The following is a 14,535-nucleotide window of genomic DNA, read 5'->3' as shown; positions in this document are numbered from 1 at the left end:
ACTAGACTATATAGCTTTGTCCAGGCTGAGCTTGTCTGTTGAAGATAAAAGTGAACCAGTGAAAGCAGCCAATCTACAAGCTCAGAAACACGTTGCTATCTGAAAAGTTGTGAGATTGTAGATCGGCTATTTTCACAATGAAGTTTGTCATACATTGTAAAAACATACTCTCTCCAAGAAGCTTTTCATGTTACCTTTAACAGTTGCACATGCATTAATTGATACATCATGTTTTGTGCGATACAATTGAAAAGTAGCCAGCAAGAGGTGACGCTTGAACCGGCGACCCTGCGATCCAGAGGCTGATGCTGAAGCGAGACGCCATTGGACCAACAGACCAGAACCAGTGAAAAAAGAATTCACACTAACACTAACATTAAGATCACTCGTTCACAAACCATTTACCAATAGAGAAATTGTATGTCTCCTCAAAACCGAAACCAGTGAAAGCAGCCGATCTACAAGCTCACAAAACTTTGCTATCTGAAAAGTTGTGAGATTTTAGATCGGCTATTTTCACAATGAAGTACGTCATACATTGAAAAAACATACTCTTAAATAAGCATTTCATGTATCTTTACCATTTGCACATGTATTCATTGATACAGTCATGTTTTTTTCAATTCAACTTAAATGAGTCTGCATCAAGTGAGGCTTGAACCGGCAACCTTGCGGTCGTGAGGCACTCGCTTAAGGGAGAAGCCATTGGACCAACAGATAAAATCTGTGAAAAAATAGATCAAACAGATGATACAGTTTCATGCAAATAGCTGAAAAATCCTGGGTTTAAGTGTTTTTCAAACTGCTCCAAATTGCGGACAATCTAAGAGGGCTTACTGGTCAAAGTGATACATGTGTTCCTCATGAGTCAAGGCACAAGTGGAAGCAAGTTTCACGACTTTCGGCCAAACGAGGCATGACTTATGCCTGTTTAAAGTTTGCATGTTCAAAAAATTGCTATAGCGCCCCCCTTTGGCCAAGATCTTTGAGTAATCTGCACGAAACTCTTTGAACATGAACTTTGGACCTCTGCCGACAAAACGTTAGTAGCGGATTTTCCATAAGTGAAAAAATGCAGAAGTTAGGAGCCAATGTATGTTTTTCATATAATTCAAAATGGTGTCAGATCTAAAGGTCAGAGGTCAAAAGTCAGACCACAAAAGTTGTCGGGCATGAAGAGCCGTGTGTGTGTGTATCGAAGTTTCATGGCTGTAGGTCATACAGGGCATGAGTTGTACCTGTTCAAAGTTAAGTAAGTAAGCTTAAGGGAGAAGCCATTGGAGCAACAGATAAGAACCTGTGAAAAAGGAGATCACACAGATGATACAGTTTCACGCAAATAGCTGAAAAATCCTGGGTTTAAGTGTTTTTCAAACTGCTCAAAATTGCGGACAATCTAAGGGCGGAGCTTACTGGTCATCGTGATACATGTGTTCCTCATGAGTCAAGGCACATGTGTAAGCAGGTTTAATGGCTGTCGGCCAAACGAGGCATGACTTTTGCCTGTTTAAAGTTTGCATTTTCAAAAAATCGCTATAGCGCCCCCCTTTGACCAATTGGAGTAAGATTGGTTTCAGTGATATTTGGAATGACCCTCAACATTACCGCAAAGTTTCAAAGAAATGTGAGTCTGCATGTATGTGTTAGGGGCAGATGAATAATTGTCATAAAACTGCAATATTCATTGGCTCATTAAAGCTTCATTTTTTCACTTATGGAAAATCTTTTGCACATGTTTGTCGGCATAGGTCCAAAGTTCATGTGTAAAACGTTTCGTGCAGATTACTCAAAAATCCCAGGAGGATCAAAATGGTGGGAGATCTAAAGGTCAAAGGTCAAAAGTCAGATTGTGAAAGTTGTTGATCATGAGTAGACGCATATGTATATTGAAGTTTCATGGCTGTAGGTCGAACAGGGCATGAGTTGTACCTGTTCAAAGTTGGCATTTTGCTATAGCGCCACCTTTTGACGAAAGATTGTGAGAATTATTTCTTGATAGTTTTTCATGACCATCTACCATATGGCCAAGTTTCGTAAAAAGCGTATGCACGGTTCAGCCAGAACTGCCAAAAGTGGCAGAATAAAAAAGAGGGGAACATTAAAACAGGTCCAGAGCTGAGCTCTGGCCCCGTAATAAACAGCTGAACAAAAACTGAGGTAGGCTAGATACAGTGTTTACTGTTTGACCTCTCTTAGACCCTCCTCCACCTTTCTGCACTGTCCAATAAAGCAACAACAAATAAATCCATGAAAAGAAAAGACATGAGCTGATCATTTCTCCTCCCAGTTCCAGGTGACAGACGTCACACACGGCCACAGGCTCACAGTTATAAATGCCAGTGTAGCCTATTCTTTGAGTGGTTGCTCTCTGGTTTACAGGTAGATATAGTGATACACTCAATGAAATGGCTAAAATGATACTTTGTTAGGTCTACTTAACTTTTTACTTCAATTGCTGTGCACGGATTGTGTGTTAGTGTTATTCCTTTAGACATTTATAAAATGTTCTATTGTGCACGGAACCATTTTGCGTTATTCCTTAAAATGTCAATGTGTTTAATATAGGCTAAAAATATATATTTTCTTTTTTTCTTAACTTTGAAGAGACTATCAACAGAGAAAGAGCGAACCTCCAGCTGCACCACCTGTCACAAGCTCACTTTGTTTTAGTGTCAGAAGTGAGTTGACGTTCAGCCGGGGACATCCAGGGGACATCCAGAGGACATCCAGGGGACATCCAGGGGACATCCAGGGACATCTATCTCCGAGGATGGAGCGCGCCGCGCGGTGGCATCTGCACTTGCCAGTCGCTGTCTTCTTCGTACTTTGGTGCTGCTGTTGTAGTAAGTAGGCTACATCTAAACAACAACAAAGCAATTCAAACTGTGCATATACCTATTAAAGCTCTTTTACAGTATTCTATTTTTAGCCTAGGCTCTGAGTCTAGACCAGTGTTAGCCGTTTAAAGAAAAAAAAACTACTCTTTCAGATGCTCAAAAACTCATCAGAGTGTCGCCAAGGCATGGGAGCTCAAACGGAGCGACACGACTTACAATCACAGGAGAAGGTAAGAAACAAACCAACATGTTTGCCAACTGTGCACAGATCCACTGAAGAAGAATCAGGCTAGTTGCATCGTGACGCATTATGTAAAGTATTGTAAAGTAAAGTATTGAAAATTGGAAATGCTCCGACCGTAAAAAATCCTCAAAATTGTACTTAAGTGGGCTACAGTACTTGAGTAGCCTACATTTATGTAGGCTACTTAGTTACTTTCCAACACTGCCTGTCTGTCAGGATGCAATTTCAGTCCAGGACGCTGTGAAAGGCTATTTTGTCATTTTCAAGGATCTTAAAATTCTAAAGCTTAATTCATCGCGTGAGGATGACGTTTGCAATTTTTTTTTACTGATCTACAGCTGAAAGCTATTGGTCTTCATGGTAGATCCGTTGTGTATTTTTGCAAGCGATACCTTCACATGAGTTTCATAAACTATCTACAATGCATTAAAGTAGCTTGTACGCGTGCGTCCTCTCCTCTCTGCAGGCTTTGCTCAAGAAAACCAGTTCCAGTTGAGTCCTAAAGATGACAATTTCGGCAACCGTGTGACTCTGGTGTCAACCACCCTCTCAGTCCCCTGTGATGTGGAGAGAGACTCAACACATGGCAGTCAAATCATGTGTTATACCAGGTACAGTAGCCTACTTACACCTGTATACTAAAGCTGATGTAGCCTGTTCATTAGCCTATCTGTGAAGAGTGGAGTAGGCTATTAGAGCCAACCTGGCTGCAAAACAAATTATAATATATTTTAAAGGTAGGGTAAGTGATTTTTTTCCCTTAAAATAATTGTTAAATAGCTCCATATTCTGATATAGTAGGTATAGAATGTTTGTTCAGTAACAGTCTCTCCAGCTCTTTAGTAAGGAAAAAAAATGCATTTTCAGATCAGGATACCTATTTTATCCAATCAGGAGCGAGAACTTGCACAGGATACAGATTAAACAATTACATTGGAAGTGATGACACATATAAATGTGCAGATTTTTTTACAATGGAAGTCTGGAACACTAAAATTGGAGCTGATAAATGGGTACTCTTTCCTGATTGGTTGATGATTGGCAACCCACCTGAAAATGTATTTTCTGAACAAACACTCTATGGCAATTAATACTATCAGAAAATAGTGCTTTAACCTTTTAACAAAAAACGTTTTGTTTTAACCAAAAAATATCACTTACCCTACCTTTAAGTATTGTTCAAATGTGAAGAAGAACACTTTGTCATTGCACATCAGTAGCACAAAAGTTCAATGTGTGACTCCAGCTGAGTGATGTTTAGCTACAAGCTAAAACAGGCCTCCTATACTCACATAATAGTAATAATCACAATAATAACATAATAGAAGAGAAAACTTATAATGATGGATAAAAACGAATGTACTTCATGGTACGGCCGGAAAAGTATAAATTAGGCTTAACTCTATGAGCAACTAAATGCACATAAAAATGTTTACTCTTTTTTCCTGTGACAGATCCATGCCAATCGATACATATTGGGCCCATGTTAGTGTGGATGGTGTTCCCATTCCTGACAGCCAGATATGCGGGGGCTCACCCAACCCATACGGCTGGTGCACTTTCTTTGTAAGACTTATTTTTTACATCAAATAAATGTGAAACATTAGGCCTATACATTATGTCCTATACAAAATGTTTTAAGTGCAATCAAGTGACAGTGTGCAGAAACAGAAATCACAGTTTAGGACAAGGGCTGTCATCTTTTGACATCCAATACTTTCACATATTTTCTTATGGTATTTATATTTGTTACATTTGTTAGGTTAATCATACTGTGGTTTTGATTGATTGATTGATGTACTTTATTTAGTAAGATGAGAACAATGGTGTGTTCTATGTAGAGTGTTTTAGGATGTGGTTTGTTTGATGGTGTGTTTTTACCATTCCTAATGGTGCTACTACTTGATGTTAATATAGACCCGCTGGTGGCGCACTCCCACTATCGACAGTCTAAGTCCAGTCTCTGGGCCCCCAGGTACAGTATAGTTCTTCATGTTGTAATACACATACATGTCTCTGACCACATTCTACACAGTAAAAATCCTGAGTGTTAATTTAACTCAGAGAGTGTACACATGTAACCAAATGGACCTTTAAATGTCCATTTGTACACTTTTTACAAATGAATACATTAACATTTAGGATTGTACTGTGTTCTACTGTACTGTACTGTACTGTACTGTACTGTACTGTACTGTACTGTACTGTACTGTACTGTACTGTACTGTACTGTACTGTACTGTACTGTACTTACTACTAACTTAATTCTGAATCCCATTGCCAACACACATGCAGGTACCGTGGTAACATTAAACGGTAGGATATTCACTGATGTGTATGGAAGCAATACTGCCAAGAGCACAAATGGTCTCAACGTCAGATTTCTGAGGTAAGAATCATTATAAATGATGACGGCGATAGATAAACACAATGGCATCCTGTTTGCTCTCATATAAGTATATTTATATCAATTCAGTACCATATTGCCTTGTTGATTGCAGAGCATACATGGGAGGAATGCCTTGTGATCTCCTGAAGCCGAACTCTGATGAACTGTAAGTCAGTTTTTGTTGGGTGAATTAAATCTGGACTTTAGTTCAGAGATTTTTGGCAACTTAGAGTTGCATGATATATACTAGTTAGATTCAATTTATATACCTTACTACGTATTCTATATTTACTGTAGCTCTCTGCTTTAAAATGGTGCGGCAAACATGTTTTCTGCTGTAGAGGGACATATATGTAATGACCTACATAATGGCTGGTTAAGTGTAGTAATATTGTGTTATACTGTATGTTGAGTAATATACAGTATGATGCATGACATGTATTTTGTTACTAATTATTAATTATTGTTATTTACATTAATTAATACACATTGAAATGTTCCCAAAGCTATGGTGTGACTTTGGACCATGAAGGTTCTCAATGGGGATACATGAGCTGCAGAATGACTGGGTCATATGTTGGTAAGACAATTTGGTTGATGATTTATACAGTATACAACTAATAATGATGGAATACAGTATTTATTTATGCTTGAAATTGTTATCAAAACACATATTTTTCATCATAGGGCACCATAACTTGAGTTACATTCTGGATGCTGATTATGGAAGGTAAAAACCAATCACTAAGGCTGCCTGCAACTATCGATTATTTTGTTAGTAATTATTCTATTGATTATTTTTTGATGAATCAAATAATCAGGAAGTGCTGTCGGAAGTTACGTGCAGAAATAGCTAAAATAGCCGATCTACAAGCTCGCAATGCGACGCGTTGTGAACTTGTAGATCAGCTATTTTATAATCGATTAGTCAAATTAATTGTTGCACATCTCCCAATCTATACATTAGTTAATCTTTCTTATAAAGAGAAGTATGTTTATCCTTCTTAATCTTTTTTTATTTATTTTTTATATATCAGGAGCTTAACAGACAAGGACGTATACAGGGTCTCAGCTGCAAACAAGCTCTCCATGTTTCAGACCTATGCAGGTAAAAAAGCAAAATACTGATGAGTAGTCAAACTCGATCATACTGTATTAAACAAACTTAGACCCTTATTCTGCATCATTCATGCTTAACGTTTGTCGTGTATGTTTATTTTCTCAGAGGTGACAGGAGTCTCTCCATCAAACGGCGGTGTGCTAGGTGGGACCCTGCTTTCCATCCATGGACGTTTCTTTGATGAAACAGATCGTCCAGCACAAGTCCTCGTAGGAGGTAATTATCAGTGTTAATTGTCCTACAATTGGCAAGGCATAGCAGGAGACAGAGTAGGGAAGGAAGGCAAAGGAAAGTACCAGCAGTAGGTAAGTCCAGCTCAGGTTATACCTGTATGTGGGCCTGGAGGCAAAGGTTTTACCATATTACCAGACACAGCCAGGGAGGGAAAGTACCACCACCAGCTACTTGTAGGTTATGCCTGTGGCTGACAAGTGTTGTTTTGTTTTGTTCTATTCTGATCTAATCTGTATCTTATCTGACTGGTAAATCCTTGAAACCAGTTTGTAGAATTTTTAATCCTCCGTTCCTGTTCTTCATGAATAGTGATATTTACGTTGCGTTGTAAAACTATGCAAAAGGCTATGGATTGTTACTAGTGATTCAAGATTCAATATTCTTTATTGTTAGATCACATTATGCGTATGAGAGAGTTAAATTCTTGGCTCCTCGACATTGCAGCAACAAGGAAAACCAGAATATAATTGGCCAGGGTGTCTTAAGGAAGGGACGAACAGTCTTCCTGTCTTAGCTGATCTAATTGAGCTGGGAGGGGTGTAGGTGTGGATCAATGTCCTGAAGGTACAGTATGGGGGTGCTATGCCATTGAGTGTTTTGTGTGGGGGCAGCAACCAGATGCCAGTGAAGAGAATGCAAAAGGATGGAGAGACAGGTGTCTTGATTTTCAAGACAATGCGAGCCAGTCAGTTTAAGGTGTTTGTGTGAGCATTTTGTCAGACCAGCAAAGAGGGAGTTGCCATAGAAGCCTGGAGACTTCTGTCTGATCCAGAGGATCAGACAGAAGTCTGATCCTCTGGATGCTACAGTGAAAACTTAGAAGATTGAGTGATCGCTGCAATGTGTTTGTATATGCACAGCTCAATCTGTTTGTGTGTTTGTGTGTTTGTGTGTTTGTGTGTGCATGTGTGCGTTACGTATGTATGTGCGCACACGCGTGTACATGTGCGTGTGTAAAAGGCAGACAGACAACAGCCCATTATTGTCCATTGTTTATAAGCCTGCATGGTTGACTGGTGAGAAAAACTGTCCTGGAACCTGCTGGTCCAGGCCTTGAGGCTGATGTATTGCTTGCGAAAAGGTAGAAACTGAAACAGTCCATGGTTGGAGTGACTGGGGGGTCTTTAATAATCCTGTGGGCTTTACTGACACCTAATCCATTGTATATATCCTGGATCCTGGATGGAGGGAAGCTCACATCCACTGATGCTCTGGGCTGTCCACACACAACCCTCTGTACTGCTTTCTGTTCAAGGCAGTGCCGTTCCCAATGTCTGGCAGTGATGCATCCAGTCAAGGATGCTCTCAGTGGTGGCTCTCTAGAAGGCTATAGTCCCCATCCCTGAGGTGAAAGAGGCTTTGCTGTGCCTTTTTCACCGCATGAGATGACATGAATACTTCTGTTTTGTATTCCTATACTGGCTGTCATTGTTCCAGTGATATGTTTGACAAATGACACAGGTGTTTATCATGAATAGACACATCAGTCACATGTGTCATGAATATTCTATGCTATGTTGATGAGTTGAATACATAGGACCACAATGGAAACGAGTCCCCAGGCCTTTTTTTTATGTTATCCTTTTAGCCTTTTAGCTGTCTACATTTCTTAATAATAAAGTATCAATCATAAAGTAATCAATCAATCTGCATTAACATTATAATGACTTTTCATTTCATGTCAGCAATCATTTTGTCAGAATATCGGGTCATTTAGGGATCAGAATTCCTTACATGAATTAGATTTTGTGGCAATTTTTGACACATTTATCCAGCTTGGTAGGCCTACACCTTTTAAAGGAGTTAATGAGCAATAATTCCTCCATTATTGTGTAACCTTTATTTGTGTTGTTGAAATGTCACGAGATGCTTACAGTGGCTTTTCTCTGATTGTCTACAGGCAGGCCTTGCAAAATCCAGAGTGTGTCTGATGAGAAAATTACATGCATGACTCCGAGACAACCAAAGAGCATGACAACAGCCTATCCCGGTGAGAACACTCCCCGTCTCTTTCTTTCTCTGCTGTTGTCTTTTGATGCGATACATTCCATATGATCTGTCTCCATGCTTTGTTCAATGTTATCTTGTTCATCTAAAGATTGGTCACAACAAACAAATGTCACAACCATGACTTCAAGGGCAGAAGAATTTCAGGTGTTTGCCATTGTAAAGTGTCTCTCAACAGGTTGTGCAAACACACATACCCATCGCTTGTTATCACAGTTCATAAAGAGTAGGTGACTTTGATGTCATTACTATCAGGATGAGATAATGTACCATGTCTTTGTGATAAGAGTACTTAGTATTTTAAAGTATAGCATCATGCAAAATACTGCGTCACAAAGCTCTGTGGACAACAGCACAGTCTAGGTCCTACTGCATCAAAGTGTCCGTCATCATGATCAAGATTATTCAGCAGAGTGGTGTGGTTAACAATAACATTATTCTACTGAGTATTAGATCATAAATTACATTACATTACATTACATTACAGTAATTTAGCAGACGCTTTTATCCAAAGCGACTTACAATAAGTGCATTCAACATAGGTAGGCTAGAAAACTATTAAAGTCTTAAGTGCATGCTCTTCTAAAACAAGCAACTAAGAGTATACCTAGCGCTAACGTTAAAGTGCAATATATCAGCTACCTACTTTCTTAAACAGATGAGAGAAATAGGAAAATCAATAAATAAATATACTAGTTTTGATGTGCAAGTTCTATTTATTCTTTATTTTACAACCAAACAGTGTCAATGAACTATCGATCTGCTGTTGTTTACATGTAGAAATGTACTGTATGTAATATTAACCACATGAACCCTAGCCCCTTATTCTGGGCATGTCATAATAGACGAACATTTGTCATAAACAGGTGAACATTCTGCAAAAAAGGTGAACATTCAGCAAAAATAGCAGATCCTAAAGCGCAAAAAGAGTTTCAACACGATGCATTGTTAGCTTGTAGATTGGCTATGTTTGCTATTTGATATGCAACAATGTATATTAAGTGGTTACATTAAAACAAGACAATCCATCTACGGTGAAAATGACTTTTGTTAGAACCATAGCAATGTCGCAGTCATTTGGTCACATCATGCCTTCTCCCATCCCTCTATACCAATCATGTACCTTTTACATTACTTACCATACAACTTATCTAAACATGCATACAGGTGGCAGGGGGTTGAAGATGGAGGTCTTTAATGAAACAAGACCAGGGTCACTGGATGACATACAGGCCTACAACGAGAACACAACTGGATATCACATGGAATGGATTGACTCGATGCCTCACATCTTCCCCACACCATTCAATTGGTTTACCACACGCGTGTCAGGCTTCTTTGTGCCTCCAACAACTGACAACTACACCCTGTATCTACACTGCGATGACCGCTGTGACCTCTACTTCAGCAACACCAGCCAGCCAGAGTTCAAGGTAATTAGGCATTGTCACGACTGGAATCAAATCTTTGTTATTGGATATTAGCCATGTCAAAAAGTCATGTATTCTTACTAAATTATCAATAGCCAAGAAATTAAAACCATTGCTGTTTTCTTTCTTTCTTTCTTTCAAAAGTGGTGGTTAACCTGTATCATACACTACTAAAATAGCTTTTTTATATTTCATAGATATTGACTGAAATAATTTTTTTTGGGGCTTTAGGTTTTTTTAATAGATGTAAAACGTTTTCAACAAACGTTTTACATACAGTAGTGATCGCATGCACTTTCTTATTTTGGGATGATTTTGGTGCCACAGTAGTTTCAATACACAATATTTCACAAAATCTATTTCAGGTCAAGGTTGCTTCCCAGACTCGATATGTGTCATATGTGACATCCCAGTCATCACAGAGGACTAAAACCATGTTTCTGGAGAAAGGAAAAGCGTGAGTAGAGGACGTTTACTCCACTTGTAACCTCACAAAACGGTATATGGCCAATACTTGACAAGGGCCTTATTTCAGAGTTAGCCTACAGTATTTTTAAACACTTGAAACATTATGAAAAACTTGAAAAAGTAGTAAGACTGTATTAGAGCTTGATGAGAATATTAAGATTTCTATAAAATACTTGCAAACTATTACTGTGTGTATTAAGTAAAACCCCTTTTTCCGTAGCTACTTCATGGAAATCCTACAGCAACAGTATGGTGGAGGTGCCAAGGTTGACATGGCTTTCTTCCGAGGAACAAGCACCTTCACAGAGGATCAGACAAACGATGCTGTCAATGAACAGCAGTACATTGTGGCAGATTATGACGTCTACAACGAGAAACAGGTATGTAATCCTATATTGTATGTGTCCTATTAGCGTAGTCAGTATTCAGGGCTAAACAATGATTTTCACTGTAGAAGTCCCAGTGTTTCTCATCAAGTACCACTTCCTGAATCCCATGCACAATTATCAAAGATAGCCAGCAAGTGAATAAAACTGATTTATCTTTTATCTGTCTGTTCACCCATTCCTATTGTATTACCACTTTCAACCACAGGCGAACTTTCTCAAAAGTAATTTCTTTTTTTCAAAAGGCAAAAAGCGGCACGATATGGTGCATTGTGTGCATGAAGATCAGGTGTTTTCGCTAATTTTGTGCAACACCGCCATGCGAGAGTATAAAAATATTCCCATTCAGCAGCACTACCTTAGTGAAACCAGCATACATTATATTAGAATCTGTCTCTTTCCTGCCCATTATTCAACAACATAAGCCTTATTTATACTTAGTTGCATGCCAGTGTCGCATATAGAAAAAAACTCACAAGGCGTTGCATTGTGAAGCATTGTGAGCTTGTAGATCAGATATTGTCGATGCGCAACAAAGCGGGAAAGCAATCAATCAGGCAATACTCTTCTTCATTGCCCCCTAACCTTTTCGTCTGTTCTTCCACCGTTGTCCAGGTGGTCAGCTTCGAGTCCTGGCCTGCCTCTGCTGCTCCAGTCAGTGAGGTCCAGGAGGTCACCGTGAACAGCAACTGTGCCAGCCATCTCTGTGACTTCACATACTTCAGCCTGGGCTACGGGGGCACAAAGACTGGTAAAGCCTTATGTCATACTCTGTGGGGTGGGGAAACCTCATGAATACCTCATAAATAATGATCAATGATAACCTGAGCTACACAAGTCCATAAGGATGTCTCTTCAACAGTCTTGTGTTTGTCTCTGGGTTCAAGTCATAATCTGAGCCTACTCCTAGAGGGGGTCTTTAGAATAACTAATGTTAGGGGCAGAGATAAGTTCGGGGTTTCTGTGTGTATATACAGTATGTGTGTTTGTTTGTTTGTTTGTTTGTGTGTGTGTGTGTGTGTGTGTGTGTGTGTGTGTGTGTGTGTGTGTGTGTGTGTGTGTGTGTGTGTGTGTGTGTGTGTGTGTGTGTGTGTGTGTGTGTGTGTGTGTGTGTGTGTGTGTGTGTGTGTGTGTGTGCGTGCTCGTTCATGTGTGAGAGAGAGAGAGAGAGTGTGTGAGAGAGAGAGAGAGAGAGAGAGAGAGAGAGAGAGAGACTCTGGTCCAACACCTTCAGACAACAAAGTTTCATTATGTTGAAATATATGCCAGCCCACAGCCTGGATTAGGTGAATGACACCAACAAACAGCACTATGGTGCATTTAGTTCTTTTGGAAAACATGTGTCTTTTGCCTATTTATCTCATTATTGATATACTCTAAGTATTACTCATCATGCATTATTTATGATTATTGAACCATTGAATGATTATGAACCATTAAATAATGGTTATGTATTAGCTACAGATGTGTGCTTTGAGACCCCTTCTTATGGGAGACCCACTGGCTCCCACGTAATACATAACTAGAAGCCTGGTTTGTCTTATACAGGACCCATCCCCGTCACAGCCACAGCAGACGTGGTGGCTGCAGCTTTGAATGACCTCTGGTCCATTAAGCCAGACACAGTAGAGGTCACTAAAGACATCACCAGCAATGGCACTCACTTCATTGTGATGTTCAACTCTCAGAGGGGTAGGTGACACTTCTCTATTCTTCAAGTTCTCCAATTTAAACACTTAAAGGCCTATTTTCTAAAATAATGTTATTATTATTGTTATTGTTATTGTTATTGTTGCTGTTATTGTTATTGTTATTGTTATTGATATTATTTATTTGTAGACAATCTACAAGCTCACTGCATTGTGAGCGTGTAGATTGGACATTTTCACCTATAACATTCCCAAAATAGGGATAGTGGTTAATATTGCTTTCCAAATTTTTACCAATTTGCTAAATAAATGCTTACCAATAGCTTTATTCACAAATGTGTTCATAAAGGCGTCTACTCTCAATTTGTTCCAACCCAACTCCCATGAGAAACTTTGTGGGAGCCAATCAAAGTTGGGGTACCCGGAGGGCCTGGGCAAACCAATTAAAGAATTACAATTGACCAATAGGAACTATCCATCAAATGGTGGTGGCCATAATTGTCACTTATCTTAGCGTCATGTCCAGGAAGTGTACTTGTACATCATGGCTGGGAGATGTACTTGTACATCAAGCCAACTCACACTACTGCCCTATGGGCCACATGGCTTGGCAAGGCATACTACTACTTGTGCGAGCTATGGAGATTTACATCCATATAGTTTGAGTGGATATCCTGCCTTGAAGTGACTGAAAGCTTTGGGTTTCCCTTGAAAGAGTTGGAGGGCTTACTTGGCGAGATAGACATCTTTGATGCTGTTTGACAGGAACTGTTTTGCTGAAACATTCCCCAATGGTGTGTCGTCTTCCACATGTTAAGTAGTTAACTTGGAGGCTTGCCACCCTGGAATCTCTTCCGTGTGGCCTCCTTCAGTAAAGATGGAATCTCTTCTGTGGAATATTTTCCGTGTGGCCTCCTTCAGTAAAGATGGAATCTTTTCCGTGTGGCCTCCTTCAGTAAAGTTGGGAGATTGTAGTGGTCATACACTACATGGATCTCCCTATACTCTTTGGACTTGCTGTTCAGTGTGGCATGTGAAATGGTCAGCCTACTGGGCACATGATCCATGATGGCTTTCCAATTGCCTGTACCACTGCCATTCCATCCATAAGAGTTACCTTCTTTCTGCAAATTACGCAAACTAAACACAACACAAGAAAATGCGATATCTTTATTTACTTTATATTACTTTCTAAGAACCCCACGATTCAAATATACCACTCAACAAAGATAAATAAGTGACCACACCTAAATAAGCGGCCACACCTGAAAAGTAGGTGTGGCCGATTTTATTTAGTAATTTTTACTAAAAACTAATGGTTTGAATGGATTCAGGACCCCCATAATTAGACATCCCATAAGTTCATATTGGCCAATTAAAAAATGTCTAGTTGTTTGCCCAGGCCCTATGGTTTTGATTGGCTCCCATAAAGTTTCCCATCGGAGTTGGGCTGGAAGAAATTGAGAGGTGATAGTAGATACCTGTATGAACACATTTGAAGAAAGCTATTAGTAAGTACCAGTATTTATTTTACCGATTGGTCAAAGGTTTTGCTAACTTTCCCTAACTAACATTCTGTGTGTAATGACTACAGGTGATTTTGAGCCTCTTCAGTATGAGGTTTTTGGGTCTGACACCAACATCACCGTCATGGAGGTGACAAAAGGCAAAGGCAACATGGCTACCTTCACTCTGCTCTGGGGTGGAGTACCTACAAAGCCCATCGCCTTCAATGCATCTCAGTCTGAGGTCTGTTCTCTTGAATAAAAGG

At 39.5% G+C, this 14,535-nt stretch overlaps 1 protein-coding gene across 1 annotated transcript in view; it reads left to right on the top strand.

Moving 5' to 3' along the window:
- Positions 1-2,735: 2,735 nt before the first annotated feature.
- The window catches only part of LOC308095176 (fibrocystin-L-like), a 50,052-nt gene continuing 38,252 nt past the window's right edge, over positions 2,736-14,535 (top strand). Inside the window, exons 1-18 of the mRNA XM_080442134.1 lie at positions 2,736-2,840; positions 2,990-3,067; positions 3,548-3,692; positions 4,536-4,647; positions 4,999-5,056; positions 5,377-5,470; positions 5,583-5,636; positions 5,977-6,050; positions 6,158-6,200; positions 6,508-6,578; positions 6,696-6,806; positions 8,725-8,814; positions 9,999-10,264; positions 10,627-10,718; positions 10,950-11,109; positions 11,731-11,866; positions 12,664-12,807; positions 14,359-14,513. Coding sequence (XP_080298260.1) covers positions 2,771-2,840; positions 2,990-3,067; positions 3,548-3,692; positions 4,536-4,647; positions 4,999-5,056; positions 5,377-5,470; positions 5,583-5,636; positions 5,977-6,050; positions 6,158-6,200; positions 6,508-6,578; positions 6,696-6,806; positions 8,725-8,814; positions 9,999-10,264; positions 10,627-10,718; positions 10,950-11,109; positions 11,731-11,866; positions 12,664-12,807; positions 14,359-14,513 — 1,953 coding nt within the window. The 5' untranslated portion in view covers positions 2,736-2,770. The remainder of the gene's footprint in view (positions 2,841-2,989; positions 3,068-3,547; positions 3,693-4,535; positions 4,648-4,998; positions 5,057-5,376; positions 5,471-5,582; positions 5,637-5,976; positions 6,051-6,157; positions 6,201-6,507; positions 6,579-6,695; positions 6,807-8,724; positions 8,815-9,998; positions 10,265-10,626; positions 10,719-10,949; positions 11,110-11,730; positions 11,867-12,663; positions 12,808-14,358; positions 14,514-14,535) is intronic.

The sequence above is a fragment of the Gymnoscopelus braueri genome, assembly GCF_963280865.1.
Source record: "Gymnoscopelus braueri genome assembly, chromosome: 11".
Taxonomy (NCBI): Eukaryota; Metazoa; Chordata; class Actinopteri; order Myctophiformes; family Myctophidae; genus Gymnoscopelus; species Gymnoscopelus braueri.
The sequence above is the reverse complement of the archived record's forward strand: the minus strand, read 5'-3'. Positions and strand labels throughout refer to the sequence as shown.